Raw genomic sequence first — 15050 nt, 5'->3', positions numbered from 1 at the left:
AGGAAATGAATGAGGGGGGACATGATAGAGCTATGTAAAACAATGAACAGTACAGAAAAGGAGGATGGACCACTAATGGTTAGACCCAGTGTCCCATCTCCACCTGTGGCCATCTCTGATACTTCAGGGGAAGGAGACCAACACCCCCCCCCCATTGCACTGGGGGCTCCTTCCTGACCCCTGCAGGTGACTGACTGAAACCCTGAAGCATGAGCTTCTAGAAACGTAGGATGTAAATCAAGAGTGAGCCCTGCTCGCTATCATCACAAGCATAGAACTGCAGTCATAAATGTGTCCAGCTCTCTCTTAAAACGAATTACGTTGTTTGTCCCACATCTCCTATGAGGAGGCTGTTCTAGAACCTCGGCCCTCTGATGGTTAGAAACCTTTTTCTGAATCCAGCCTGAATTTGTTCATGGCCAGTTTATATCCACTTTTTCTTCTGCCTCTGAAGATCTGAGCCTTAGATACTTTGTTAATGGGCCTCAAGAACAAAATAAATTGGGGATCCTATTTACCTTTTCTCATGTCACAAGAACAAGAGGACACTCAGTTAAATGGAAGGTCAACAAGTCTGAAACTGATCAAAATAAAGACCACAGAATTTAACCTGCGGAACTCACTGCTGCAAGGGGCCAAGAGCTTAGTAAGACTGAAAAATCTGGATAATTAGGCTGTATCAACACTAGAGAGCTTAGTGTACCAATGCAGCTGTGCCTCTGTAAGATCTCTCGTGTAGCCGCTCTGTGCCGACAGGAGAGAGCTCTCCCATCGACGTAACTAAACCACCCCCCACGAGTGGCAGGAGAGGTTAGTACTGTGCACACTAGCGCTTATGCCAGCGTAATTTACGTTGCTCGAGGAGGTGGAATATTCACACCCCTGAGCAAGATACATTTTGCCACCATAAGTGGTAGCGTAGACATAGCCTGTTAGAGATAATGGGAATGTGCAGAGTTACAGTAGAGAAGGTAACATTTTTAAAAAAATAAACCACAAGCTCTAAACGTCCTGTTCTCGGGCAGGAGTGATGGGAGTTAGGAAGAGGATTCTCCTATGGGCAGATTATTCTGTCGTAATCCAGTAGCAGGCTTCTTGCAACTCCCTGGGACTGAGAGAGAGCTCCGTGGTTTGAGCATTGGCCTGCTGAACCCAGGGTTGTGAGTTCAATCCTTGAGGGACCATATAGGGATTGAGGGGGGAATAGTTGGGGATTGGTCCTGCTTTGAGCAGGGGTTTGGACTAGATGACCTCCTGAGGTTCCTTCCAGCCCTGTTCTGTGATTCTATGTCCAAATGTAACTCGTGGTATCTGGGATTGACCACTGTCAGAGGGTGGGTGCTGTGTTCACTGGATCACTGACCTAATCCAATATGGCAGATCCTGTCTATAAAAGGGACCTGGAATGTCACTTCAGTGCAGTGGAAAAATTCTCTGATTAAATAGGCCCTCTTTCTCCTGGCCATAAAAAAATATGTGGGGCTGCACATGAATGATTGATGTACTGTAGTGACACAGCCACCGAGCGAGTCTTGTGAATAATGAAACACTAACGAGGGCTTTTTACATGTTAAGTAGAAGGTCGCTGTCACCTCCTTTTTGATCTAATTAACTCTGACAAGATTACAAGCTGGGCCTGAGAGCCTCCTTAACCAGACAAGGCAGAAAAAGCCGTGATGAAATCAGATTTCAAGACTTTCCTTTTGCAGGTACTCAGACCTCCAAATTTAAATGGATTAAATCGTTACGGATGAGATCCAGGTTCCTGTATTCTGTCCTGGTTTGATTCTTCCTTTAAAAAGCCGTTTGGCTCTGCTCACCAGTAGCTGAGATTCCCAGCTCTGCAGAGATCCAGCCCCAGGCTCTGGTCGCACTGTACAGTGTCAATAAGGCATGCACCGAGTTGATTAAGAACTGGTTGACAGCTCTCAAAAAGTCGTTGTCAATGGGGAATTATCATTGAATGGGGGTGTTCCCAGAGGGGTTCTGCACAGAAAGGTGCTAGGCCTGATGCTGTTTAGCATTTTCATCAATGATGAGGAAGTTGACATAAAACCGCTGCTGTTCAAAAGCGGCTGACACCAAGATTGGCAGCCTTGTAAGTGACGCGGACAGGGCGGTCGTGATCTGGATCGCTTGGCAAGCTGGGCCTATTCAGCCAAAATGCATTTAAAACAGCCAAATGCAAAGCTGGCCATCCAAGAACAAAGAATGCAGGCCACGCATACAGAAGGGAGTCTGTGTCCTGCAAAGAGGTGAGTGTAAAAAGGATTTGGGAGCCATAGTGAACAGGCCACTGAGCATGAGCTCCCTGTCAGATGCTGCAGTGAAAGGGGCTCGTGACTCGTGGGTGTATAGATGGGGTTGGTGAGCTGGAGCAGGGAGGTGATGTTCACCTCTGCACGTGCCATCAGTGAGAACAGTCCTAGGTAGCGTGTACAGCTCCGGGGTTCACATTTGAGAAAGGGGGTTGAAAAATCAAAGACGGGGGGGCAAATAGAGCCACAAAAGGTGATTTGAGGGCTGGAGAAAATGCTGTACAGCAAGAGGGATAAAGAACTCTGTCCGTTTAGCTTATCGAAAAGAAGACTATGGGCTTGTCTGTACTTAAAACACGGCGGCAGGACAGTAGACGTAATGCTGTCCACACTGGGAGTTAGGTTGGTATAACTGCCTTGCTCAGAGGTGTGGATTTTCCAGACATAAGTTGGTAATGAAGACAAGATCTTAGGATATGTCAACACTTACATTTTATAGCATTCTAACTTGCTGGCTTGGGGGTGAAAATTCACCCCCGAGTGCAACAAGTCTGAGCGCTTTAAAGCGCTAGTGTGGACAGGCTCTGAGCCCTGGGAGCCACGTTCCCAGCACTCGGCGTTATTCCCCTCGTGGAGGTGGATTACCAGGAGTGCTGAGAGAGCTCTCCCAGCGCTCGCACATGACCACATTCGCTCCCGCGGCAGCACTTTGAAGTTTCTAGTGTAGACATACACTTAGAAGTGACTTGGTTCCAGTGTATAAGTCTCTTTACAGGGAGAAAATCCCAAGATCTAGCCTGTTCGACCAAAGTAGTAGATTCTCCATCTCTTAATGTCTTCAAATCCAGACTGGCTGTGTTTCTAGAAGACACGGTTTAACCAAGCACAAGTTACTGGGCTCACTACAGGGGTAACTGGGTGAAATGTTAATGGCTTGTGATGTACAAGAGACCAGACTAGATGACATAATGATCCTTTCTGGTCTTCAGCCCCATGAATCTATGAAAGATCCATGCTACACCTAAGCCCAGAGGACACGTGTGCTTAAGCGATACGTCTGAACTGGGATTTAGGAATGAATTTCACCCATAATGTCCTTAGAAGGACTTGGTGGTTGCAGTGGTGTCACCTGCAGCTCTGTGAAAAATGAAGAACCAAGTGCTTGGTTAGATCCTGGTTTGTTGAAGGGGCCAGCAAACTTTCTGGTGAACTTTGGGGACTTTTTCTTCTGATTCCAGAGTCCGTTATGCTGGCCTGTCCCTCCAGTGCTGCCTTATCCATCAGCAGGCCCACAGATCTTCTCTGCACTCTACCTGCTGGTGTCTTGGGGCATAGTTTGCACCCCCTCTTGCCTCCAAGTATGTTGCAGGGTGAGAGGAGGGGAAACATAAAACAAGTTGCCCTCTGTCCTGTCCACAGGGTGTGATTTTGCACAGTGCCTGCCAGAACCTGTGACATGTGCGTGCACTTTGGACAGTCCAGTTTCTAATGCGCTTCTTTGAAATGGTCAGTCCTGTCTACACAACAGCTTCCTTCCTTTATAAACCAGGGCCCCTGATGCAGTTATAGTTGTAATGCAAATAGGACCATTGCCTTATTAGCTGTAGCCTGTGGATGAAATTGTCCTTGGAAAGTAATAAACCTTATGAAGTTACCATAACAATTATCTTTGGCATTTTGGAATAAAGCTGGAGCAAACGGATTTTGTCAGACCCATTGCCTTCTATAAAACATGGCTCCCATTATTGCCAGCTATAAATTTGAGTTCTAGTCAAGCATATGCAAACTTGCATTTAATTTAGCTGTTACATTGCTGTATGTTGTGCACATGAAGCACATTATTGGTGCTGTCATCATTCTAAATCAATTCTTAAATCTGTAAGAAATACTTCCTGGTGAGGGAAAAGGGAAAAATGGACATGCTAATGGCGAAAGAGCTGAAAAGATCCAGACGTTTGGGAAAATGGAGAACTACTCGGCCTAGATTAAACCACTGGATAAGAATGTTTGGAGACATTGTATCCAAGAGTAATTTGTACACAGTCCTGGCACTGTAGAAGCCTAGATTTATACCACTGCTAATGAGAAACTTTGCAAGGACTAAGAATGCTTTAAGAAACTGCCAGGCTCAGTTGAGAAAAATAATGTAACATTATGGGGAGATTGCTAATACTCCATAGTCTGCCCTGAGATTTGCACTCCAAGCAGGACTGTTTCAGTGTTTTACACTAATCCTGTTCTATGGGCAAAGGAAAGACTCCACTTTCCAGCCTTGTTAATTTGGAAGTGTTTATGAGTATTATTTTAGCTACTTTAAAAATACAGCATTGACTTTAGCACGAAAGGTTCTAACCAAATTGTTCTCTCAAGGCCAGTTGGTCATTTAGTCCAGAACTGGCTTAGAATGGAAAAGAAGTCTGACCTTAAGTTAATATGGAGCAAGAATGGGCTGGCACATAGTCTGATTTGCTTAAGGTCTTCATATTGGCTTCCTGAATGTAAACCCTTTTTCTGCTTCTTACAGGGGCATAGCCCCCTCCAAAGCAAAACTGATCAACCAACCTACTATGAGGAGAAGCTGGGCACCTTGATCCACTTATTGCTCGAAGTTCCCTGATCGGTTTGAGAACCACGGGCTCGCCCGTAGACGTACCAGACAACAAATACCTAATGGTCACTGAATGTTCCGTTATGAACCATAAGAAGTTTCTCCCATGCAGCTGATATGGAAAGCTACTCAAAGAGCCAGCTGGCCTTCTTTTTACATGAAGAATGATGTTGATATTGGAAAACTCAGAAGAGAGCAGAGTTAAAACATCGGCCAGTGGATAAATCTGATTTACAATAGTTGACACATTTAAAGAGGTCCCATCCTCCCCCTGGGGAAATAAGATCAATAAGGTGCCACAAGGACTCTTGTTTTTGCTGATACAGACTAACACGGCTACCACTCTGAGATCAATTTATCTATATTCCATACACTGGGTTTATACAAACCCCAGAAAATAAGATTTTTCTTTTCTTTGAGTTCATAGAGTTCATAGAATATCAGGGTTGAAAGGGACCTCAGGAGGTTATCTAGTCCAACCCCCTGTTCAAAGCAGGACCAATACCAACTAAATCATCCCAACCAGGGCTTTGTCAAGTCTGACCTTAAAAACCTCCAAGGAAGAGATTCCACCACCTCCCTAGGTAACCCATTCCAGTGCTTCACCACCCTTCTAGTGGAAAAGTTTTTCCTAATATCCAACCTAAACCTCCCCCGCTGCAACTTGAGACCAGTACTCCTTGTTCTGTCAAGTTCACGTTCATGTTACTGGATCTGGTTCCTCTGTTTTAGTGACTAGTGCATATGTAAAGGCAAGGATATAGCCTCTGTATCTCCTTTGTGATTCATGGGCAATGTCCACAGGAAGGTGCAAACCCACCTCCACGCTCACCTAGGACCCCTGAGCAATGGGAATGGTGTGGTTAATCCACACAGAGAGGAAGACTGGATGAGAGGCAGGCTGTTCACGAGATCTGCACCTTATGCAGCATGGAGCTCTTAGAGCTAGAGACTAAAGTAATGGTGCAATCAGAGAAGAGCAGCAGCTCTTGGATCTCCCATGCTCTCAGTAAGAAGGGTCAATATGTGTCCCGTACCAACTACTTCAGCCTCCACGGGGCATCTGCGCAGCCCGCCAGGAACATTCTTTTCCCCCACCCAAAATTCAGTACATCTCCTCTCTCTGTCCTGAATATTGCACTGTTAACAAACAGTAAATATTTATTTTGATCCATCTCTAGCTGTGTTTGAACTACTCCTTTGAGTTAAAATATTGTGGCTGGGGGTGAAAGAGTGAGAGATGAGAGTTAAATTTAGAGGGGGAAATAAAGAGAATGGTTGAAGGGGTTGCTTAGAGGGATTGTAAGGGGCTCATACGCTAATGAGGTTGGTATAAGAATCTGTAGAGAACAGAATAGAATAGCCCCTGGAGAGTGAAAGAGGCAGAGGCTGTAGTCACTGAATTAAAATTGTGTGTGTGTGTTTGGGTTGGGGGGGAGGGGGTGGCGTGGCTGTTAGGCCCTGTCTGTTCTTTGGGATCCAATTCTACAATTGTGTAGCTTTAGCATGATGTCACTCCCTTGACTTCAGTGGAATTACTGCTGATTTACACCAGTGTAAGCAAGATCAGAACTGGGATCTTAGTCTTCTAGAGGCTGGTTGTTTCTTGGGAGGGCAGAGCAAGCCGGTTGCATTGTCCCTGCACAATCCTTGATGACTGATTATTACCAAGGAAGTCAGAGCTGGGCCAGCCTTTCTGAGTGAAAGTAATGTGCTCTGAGAATGGCGAGGACAGGGAGGATGGAAACGCTTTGAAAGGAGAGGATGCTTGTCACGATGGTGCTGGAGCAGGGAGGCAGGGGAGTCAGAAGAAGAAGAAAACACTTTGTAGTGGAAAAATATTTAACCTGGAAGGGAGGGGAGTTTCGAGAGCTTGGATAATTGATCACTTTGCAGAGTTCCCCTAGTCACAAACAGATTGGGCTGTCAGGTGTTGGGACTACTCCATTTTGTTTCTTTCTGAAGTAGCATTTGCCTGTATTGTGAGAGAGATTACAGGAGAACCTTAGAGTTATGAACACTTTGGGTATGAGGGTTGTTTGTACCTCTGAAATGTTCATAACTCTGAACAAGACGTTCTGGTTGTTCTTTCGAAAGGTTACAGCTGAACATGGACTTAATACAGCTTTGAAACTTTACCATACAGAAGAAAAATGCTGCTTTTCCTTTATTTTTTTTAGTAGTTTACATTTAACACTGTACTGTACTGTATTTGCTTTTTCTTTTCTTTTTTTTTTTTTTTTTTTTTTGAGTGGGGGAGGGGTCTCTGCTGCTGCCTGATTGCGGGCTTCTGGTTCCAAATGAGGTGTGTGGTTGACTGGTCAGTTTGTAACTCATAACTCCGAGGTTCTACTGTATTATCAGTAGGGCCCATCCAACTGCTCCAAGACACCTGCTTCTTTTAACAGGGTAATTCCAGATCCAAATTCCCTGGATATGGAATTCCAGATTGAGTGTCTTGTGGACATCACTAATCACCATATTTGCCTATTTATGGAGTGTAGCACCTTTTCATCCACACTACTTTAGCTAAATCTGCACAGCACCCCACACAATTAAGTCCTTACCCACGGCTGGTGCTCTTAGCTGCCACCGTAATACAAATCAATAACAATATATCTACCTATCTAGTATAGTTCATCTGTCTAGTCAGAATTTCACACTCAAAAGATAGAGCAAAAAATGCTGTGCTTATTTCCTTTCTGTGTGCATGAGTGAGCAATTTCATTTGCTTTACAATACGTAGAGGTTTAAAATAGAAACTGTTATCTTATCAGCTCTTTGGGTCAGGGACTGTCTCTTACTATATATATGTACAGCACCTTGCACAATGGAACTCCAGTGTCAGTTAGGGTTCCTGGGTGCTACCATAATAGAGTAAAAACAATAATAATAAAAATAATAATTAATATTAAATTATTTTTCTGTAGATCCAAAATAATAAACTCTATTTACCGATATTGCAAACGTCTCCTGATTTTGAACTGAGGACCAGGCTGTAAGCATGAATAATGAAATGGTGGGAATTATCGATGGGGTGGCATACATGTTCTGCAAACAATGCCTCACTTGTATTTGGTTTTTTAATATGCTCAGGTGGATTTGCAGCTGCGGTCACCACACCTCTAGATGTAGCAAAGACAAGAATTATGTTGGCAAAGGTAAGAGATGGAAGAACGCTGAGCAAATGGACAGGTGCGTGGGCCGCAGTGCCAACACTTCTGCATGGTAGCACTGGCATGAAATGTAGCACCACACCTATCACTAGTGACTTCTGTTCTTGTAGTTTAATCCAGGAACTGATGTGAATGTGTGTTACATGCATGGATAAAACTGGTGTTGCTTTACTTTGCCCTGTAATTGCTATTCTTGTTCTTTCACCTCCCTCCTCATGTCTCCCAAAGGATCCATCTAAGACGTCACTGTGCTTTGTGCTAGGTTGTCCTGGGGATACGCTGAACTCTAGACTGCCAGTGCTTAATGCAGAAGTCTTAATGACAAGTTCTTTATAGGGTCAAACTCCCTCAATTAAAAATCCAGACAGGGACTGATTCCTCTGTGAGTTTTTATAACAACAGGGGATTGTTTGCGTTGCTCTCCGTAGGCAGGCTCGACGCCAGACTTTTACTTAGAATTTCAAACCATTGCTGCACCTCTGCCAGTGATGGCAAAAGCAGGAGTGCTAATGTAGGTGTGCCACTGTTGTTTTAATGAACGAGTCATCTAGCCTAGTCCCGAGCAGGCCTAGATTGTGGGACGGTTAAAATGCAAGCAGCTGGTACCCACTGTTGCGATACATTGTTATCCTTTAAGGAGCTGCGCTGATGGAGTCAGAGTCACCCCATATGGGTCAATTCTCTCCATCAGCCATGTCCCTGAGTAGAGTAATCAGCTATTTCTCACTGGCCGTTTGCATCTCATCTGATGACTGGTGCTGTGTTATAGACACGCATCACGTTGTGTAAAGAGTGTGCTTTGCATCTTTGTGTGTGTGTGTTTGTACATAGTGCAGTCTCGTTCAGCAGACATGTATCAAGGAGGGTGCATGGCGTGTTGGTTAAAGCATGTGACAAAGTCGTGAGAGCTGGGTTTTGTTCAGAACTGTATAGTCCCATTGCTCTGTTTCACAGTGTAAATGGATCAGTAGCTTGATAAATAACTGGATCCAACTGGTGATTGATTGAATTATGATCTCTCTGTTCTTGTGATACAGGCTGGTTCCAGCAATGCCAGTGGGAATGTACTCTCTGCCCTGCACAGTGTCTGGAGGTCACAAGGGCTACCTGGGTAAGGACTGTCTTGTGAGAGAATATCTATGAGACAGATGTGTGTGTGTGTGTGTGTGTGTGTGCACGCGCGTAATGCACTGTAAAAAAACTATGCATTGACTCACCATTCACAAGGCCAAGTAGCAATCATTCAGGTATATGTGTGTACAGCATCTGACACAACGGAGCCTGTAGGAGCGACTGCATTACAAATATTAACCAATAATAATCTATGAATCTATTACCCCTTCCTAAGAGCCAGGCCAGCCTGGTGCAGGCAACTCCCTACAGTGCCAGCCAATCCTCCTACAGTTACCCAGGAACTTTCTTTGTGTAACATCACCTTGGCCCCTTCTTACCCTCTTTCCCCAGCAGGAGCATAGCGGGAGGACGGGACACCAACAGCATCCGTCTCTAGAGGTCAGCCAAGAAAGCAGAGGAAGCTAAAAGCCAAGAAACTTGAGCTGGGATTTGCAGGTGTTTCCCTTCCTCTCCATGGGGTGCTGCAATTCTGCATTTCAGTCACTGCGTGGCGCCGTGTAAGGCTATAAATCAGCAACTCCCAGTCCATCCACATAGCATTGCCCAGCAGGAAACAGGCCCAGAGCCCCAGAAAAATGCTTCAATGTGCTGAAATACAGAGGGCAGGAAAACGGAGGGAAGTGGCTATGAAATGTGCACCCCACGGCTTGTTCTTCCTTTCTCCAGCCTCACTCAGGTTTCTACACATGGGGTTTCATAGAATGAGGACATCTGTCATGGGCTAACCCGTTAGGCCTCTCGCCTCTCTCAGTGGGGAATTGCTCAGGCGTGCGAGACATGACTAGGTTAAGCCTCACAGCACCCTGGCACTTCGGCAAATAGTATCAGTGGGAAAACAGGTTATCAGAGAGAGGCTACGGGGCTTGCCTGAGGCGACATAGGACATCCATGGCAGAGCATTTCCGTTGGATAACACATTAATTACATATGTACCTTTGTAATGTGTGTGTGTAATAGTGTGTGTGGAAGCAGCGTTTCCTGACTCTAAAGTACATGAGTAAATGTTGTGCATTGAAGAACAACAAAACACCCACCTGGATTGCATAGACTCATAGAATATCAGGGCTGGAAGGGACCTCAGGTGGTCATCTAGTCCAACCCCCTGCTCAAAGCAGGACCAGTCCCCAACTAAATCATTTCCCTAGTAAAAATGCATATTTTTTTTAAAAAATCGGAATAGCCACAGAGCTCAGAGCATCAGTCTGATCAGCTCAAGACTGTGCAGCCTTCTGCACAGCTCTGTCTCCCAAAATAATTAGCCACCTAATAGGCAAGAATATCAGTTGCAGCAATGTGGCAGCAGGACATGCTTAGCTCATAAGAACACATCATGGTCAAGTATATAAGGCCCAAGTCAGAAAGCCTTGTGTTTCCGCTCAGCTTTGGAAGGCACTTGTTGTGTGATGCTGGGTGAGTCACCTGGCCTCCTTGGGCCTCAGTTTACACATCTGTAAGAATGGGAACAATGCTTCCTGGCCATACGGTGGAGTTGTGAGGACTTGTTCATTCGTGTTTATAGAACGCTTTGAGATCCTTGGACAAAAGATGCCACAGGCGTGTAAATTAGTATTGATTTGCATGGATACCTGGTCAGTTCCTATTGAGCTGTGCTCTTTGTGTGGGAGAATCAGTGAGTCATTCAATAGTGGCTAGCTATAGCCTATGCAGAATACAAATCCGAAAATAATTATAGCTAATGTAGATTGCCTCAGTCCACATGCGAGAGGCCTGTGATTTTGGAACCGTAAATCCTAGATTCCGCCTGCACCCGGTGGGTGTATGTGGCTCAGCTGGTAGTTGTGTTGTTGTGCCTCTGGGATTGTCATCATACATATGCGATGAGTTAATTAAGTCTGTAGTTACTGGAGTGACGTGCAAAATCCACATGGAGCATTAACTAGACATTGGGGACAAATGCAGATCTGGATGGGTGCAACAGGTGTTGCTGTTTTTTCCTCTTCCACAGTAAGACTCATTATGCAAATCTCTAGCTTCATTTCTCAAACCCTTCTAGATCAGCCTGTTTGCCAGTGCTACTCTTCACTATTTTCGGGTTTAGAAACCAACTCAATAATCAGTGCTGTGTCTGCGTGACACTGGACACGTACTCTCCAGTCTAGTTACAGATAATTTTCCTCAACGCCCGATCTCTAGTCACACAACTAGTAAAAGTTCAATATTCTTTTGACACATTTGGAAAATAATTCAAAACAAATTTCAGGAAGTTCCTGGACACTTATTCCTGGAAGCATTCCAGCTGTTATGCCCACACCAGACTGTTCCTTTTGTGTTGTCTCAGGATGCATTGAGCCAGCACTTCTAGGTCCCCTGTCTGTGGGCCAATTTCATGCACTGTACAGCATTGTATATACTTAGAAGACCATGGAATCTGTTTTCAAATAGCAGTTAAGCACCCCACTGCTATTCGATGTCTAAGTCCCCCCTTTCTGTTGCACATAATTTGTGTTCTTTCAAGCCTGTTTCACAAGTGCCCATTTAGACAACCAGAATTCAAACTCTCTCCTCAGATTGTGCCACTGATGCAACAGAACCAAAAGGTAACTCAACTCTCCTCAACACTGCAAACCCAATAGAAAGAAAAATAATAAGCAGTCCTGAGAACAGAAAAAGGCAAAAATGGCCAAACTGTGTCAGCTGCGAGAGAAGGAAGAAAGCTCTGGGAAAAATAAATGCAGAGACGGCCATGCCTGCTGCCAATTATAAATGTATTAATCAAAACCAATAAAAGTGTCGGGCTTTTTGGCTGGCAGCAATGTAAAATGATCTATGGCTTCTCTAGTAAATCTCAGAATTGAAGAGAAGGAATTCTGGGACAGAGAGATGCATTGCCTCTTGCCACATTATTAAAACCAGAGTGCAGGACTCACGTCCTGGTTTGCACCTAGTAAATCCATGTGCTTCATGCCAACAAATTCACATCCTTTTCTGTCCAAAAGAGAGAGAGGGGGGCCTGCATTAATGGATATTTCTCAATGGATAGAATATGGGTGAGATTAAAGGAGCAATGTGCACATAGTCACAGTTATTTGCACTTGCAAATGGGAGTTTAGGTGAGCAATTTCTGAGCTGCATGCACTAGGGTAGACTTGTGCACATATGCTTTGCACTTTTCCAGCACCTTTTCTCCAAGGAGCTTGTCGCACTTTACCGCCGTCGATGATTCCTTACAACCCAGCTGGGACATTGGCAAGTGTTGTTTTCCCCATAAGAAGAGTGAAGTGGAAGGAGTCGCCTGAGCTTGCCCTCCTAGATGGTGGCACAGTAGGGCCTACAAGCCAGGGATCCTAGCTCCCTAGTTCGACTGCTAAGCGAAGTTTCCCAGTAAGTGCATGCACTATTGTACCTGTTGCTGTCTCCTTCCGGTGTTGGGCCCTAACCGCACGACTCTTCCATACCGAGATCCCAAATGTGACTAGAGAATAGACATCAGCCTTTAAAGAGCTCACCTTTAGGAAAAAGAAAGAGATCTAACCTGTAGTTCTGAGTAAAGGGGCCTGTCCAGTGGGTTACTTTAAGCAGTGGCCTCTCATATCTTCTATTGAAATGGGGATTTGTTTCACATTACAAGAAGGATCCCTGTCCGAAATAGCGCCTCACGGTTCTGATGGACTTTAGGGGCCAAGCATTTGGGAATAAAGATTCCAGGGCTTGGAAAAACACTAGTGAAGAGTTGCATTCAGAATGGAAGATATGAGACTAGTGGGAATATGAATAATAGAAGCATGAGGCACTATAAGTTGGGGGTGGCAGGCGGCATGGGATCAGAGCGCACCCCCATAGCACACAGGCATTATAACAGGGATGGCCAACCCGGGCCTCCAGAACCACATGCAGCTCTTCAGAAGTTAATATGTGTCTCCTTGTCTAGGCACTGAGTCCTGGGCTTCGGGGGGGTGCTCACTGCGCAACCCCTGGCTCCACCCCTCCCCTGAGCCTACTGTGGCCTCACTCCTCCTGCCCCCACCCCAAGCCTCCTGCTTGCCATGAAACAGCCGAGTGAGAGGTGTGAGGAGGGAGGGAGAGGCGCTGGTTGGTGAGGCTGCCAGCGGGCGGGAGGCACTGGGAGCGGGGTGGGGGCACTGATGTGGGGCTGCTGATGTATTACCATGGCTCTTTCTTTGACAATGTACATTGGTAAATTCTGGCTCCTTCTCAGGCTCAGGTTGGCTGCCCCTGCTGGCGATGATTCGCTTTGGAAATCAGATGGGGTACTCCCGCTGATCCGACAAGCCTTAGGGATGCAGACTGTAGTTGGCTAAGCGGGAGTTTGGCTAGTCGAGAGGGCAGGTGCAGCAGTGCAGGAGCCCTCTGCAGCTCTGGTGTCACGGCTCTGCTCCCTCGCACCTTTGACCCCATCCTGGTTATTACTGTAGGTGCAAGGTGCAGGTGGGCAGCTGTGGTCCTGGTAGAGCAGAGAGAGACACGCCCCCCCTCACCCCTATCCAGGACTCTGCTGTGGCTGCAGCCTTCCCTGCACCTGGTGCCAGCAGGAGTTGGGTGTCACTCCCATGGCAGCGGGGCTGCGGGGGGCTCGCTGCCCCGAGTCTCTGCTCCACTATCCAAACCTCTGCATAACCCAAATCTTCTCTTGTCTGCCAGGCTGAGGACTCGGCCAATGCAGAGGTTTGGATAAGGGGGGTTTAGAAAATCAGGAGCTGACCGTATGTGATTTCTGCTTTTGTTTTCTCCTAACCAGTTTAACACGCAGACTGGGAAAGTGCATTGGAGCCACTTGCGCCTGGACCTCTTTGTAGTTAAAACGCTCGGCTTTGATCTAGGCCCACTAACCAATCTTTTGTTGTCATTATGTTACAGTAGTGGCTAGAGACGCCAACCAAGATCAGGGCCCTGCTGTCCAAACCCGTAGTGAGAGACAGTCCGTGCCCGGAAGAGGTTGCAGTCTAAATAGACAAAGTGTGAAAGAAAGTGAGCATGATTATCCCGTTTGCAGAAGGGGAAGTGGGGCAGAGACAGGTTAGCTGAGTAACTGACGGGCCAGTATGGGACAAGAACCCAGATCTCCAGAGTCAGTGCGACCAGCTGTTCTCCCGCCATGCAGTGGAGGAAAAGCTGGTAGCTTGGTAAGCCAGGCCTGGGACTGCCACATGTTTAAAGGCAGATATGTGAGAGCAGAAGGAAATCAATAGGATGCTGAGGCCAGCATCACTGGTGGAGCTGAGGGGTATGCAATAAGAGATGAGGTTGGAGATGCAGCTTCTAGTTAACATCCTCAAAGTTATCCAGCCTTGCTTATTTAAGAACTGTGGCTGTGACAGACCATACTGTAAACAAATGTCTGCAGTGCTTCAGTAATAGGCTGGTGTAATTCCACAGGAGAAGGATGATGTGTAGCTAGAGAACAATGCTGTACCACAGGATTTACCCTTTGAGTGCTCTTGTCAGTATGGGCCTTGTACAAGTTACTCTCTTTCAAAGCTATAACGATGGTAATCGCCCCAATGGCTGGCTGGGGCAGCCATAAAACGTTTCCATCTGCCTGTATGCTCCAGGCCCCAGAGCACAGATCATTATCACAAAAACCAAAGCAAGTGCGGTTGGAGGCTTTCCAAGCACAGTGTCTGACTAGCAGTGAGGACTGAGAGAGAAAGGGTCCTGGAATATGCACTGCTTCCAGCTGATCTGACATGCTCCAGGATAACAGCATTGCACAGGAATTACTCACAATACTGGTGTAAAAGCTACATAGTTGAAACTCTGACTCGGGTAGATTAATGTTACTGGGCAGTCCAGCCCACAGAAGCCAGGGACAGCAGAATCTCTATCTTCAATCCACCTCGGAGCATGTCACTTTTACATCACACACACTGTGCACTGGGTAAGATCACCCATTCC

At 46.0% G+C, this 15050-nt stretch overlaps 1 protein-coding gene across 5 annotated transcripts in view; it reads left to right on the top strand.

Annotated features, from left to right (window-relative positions):
• SLC25A26 (solute carrier family 25 member 26) overlaps positions 1–15050 on the top strand; it is a 141748-nt gene that overhangs the window by 121335 nt on the left and 5363 nt on the right. For all 5 annotated transcript variants that reach the window (XM_030568728.1, XM_030568729.1, XM_030568726.1 and 2 more), the window contains 2 exons: positions 7963–8027; positions 9080–9153. In XM_030568728.1, coding sequence (XP_030424588.1) covers positions 7963–8027; positions 9080–9153 — 139 coding nt within the window. The remainder of the gene's footprint in view (positions 1–7962; positions 8028–9079; positions 9154–15050) is intronic.

Source organism: Gopherus evgoodei, chromosome 7 (genome assembly GCF_007399415.2).
Source record: "Gopherus evgoodei ecotype Sinaloan lineage chromosome 7, rGopEvg1_v1.p, whole genome shotgun sequence".
Classification (NCBI taxonomy): domain Eukaryota; kingdom Metazoa; phylum Chordata; order Testudines; family Testudinidae; genus Gopherus; species Gopherus evgoodei.
This window is presented reverse-complemented; position numbering and strand designations above follow the sequence as displayed.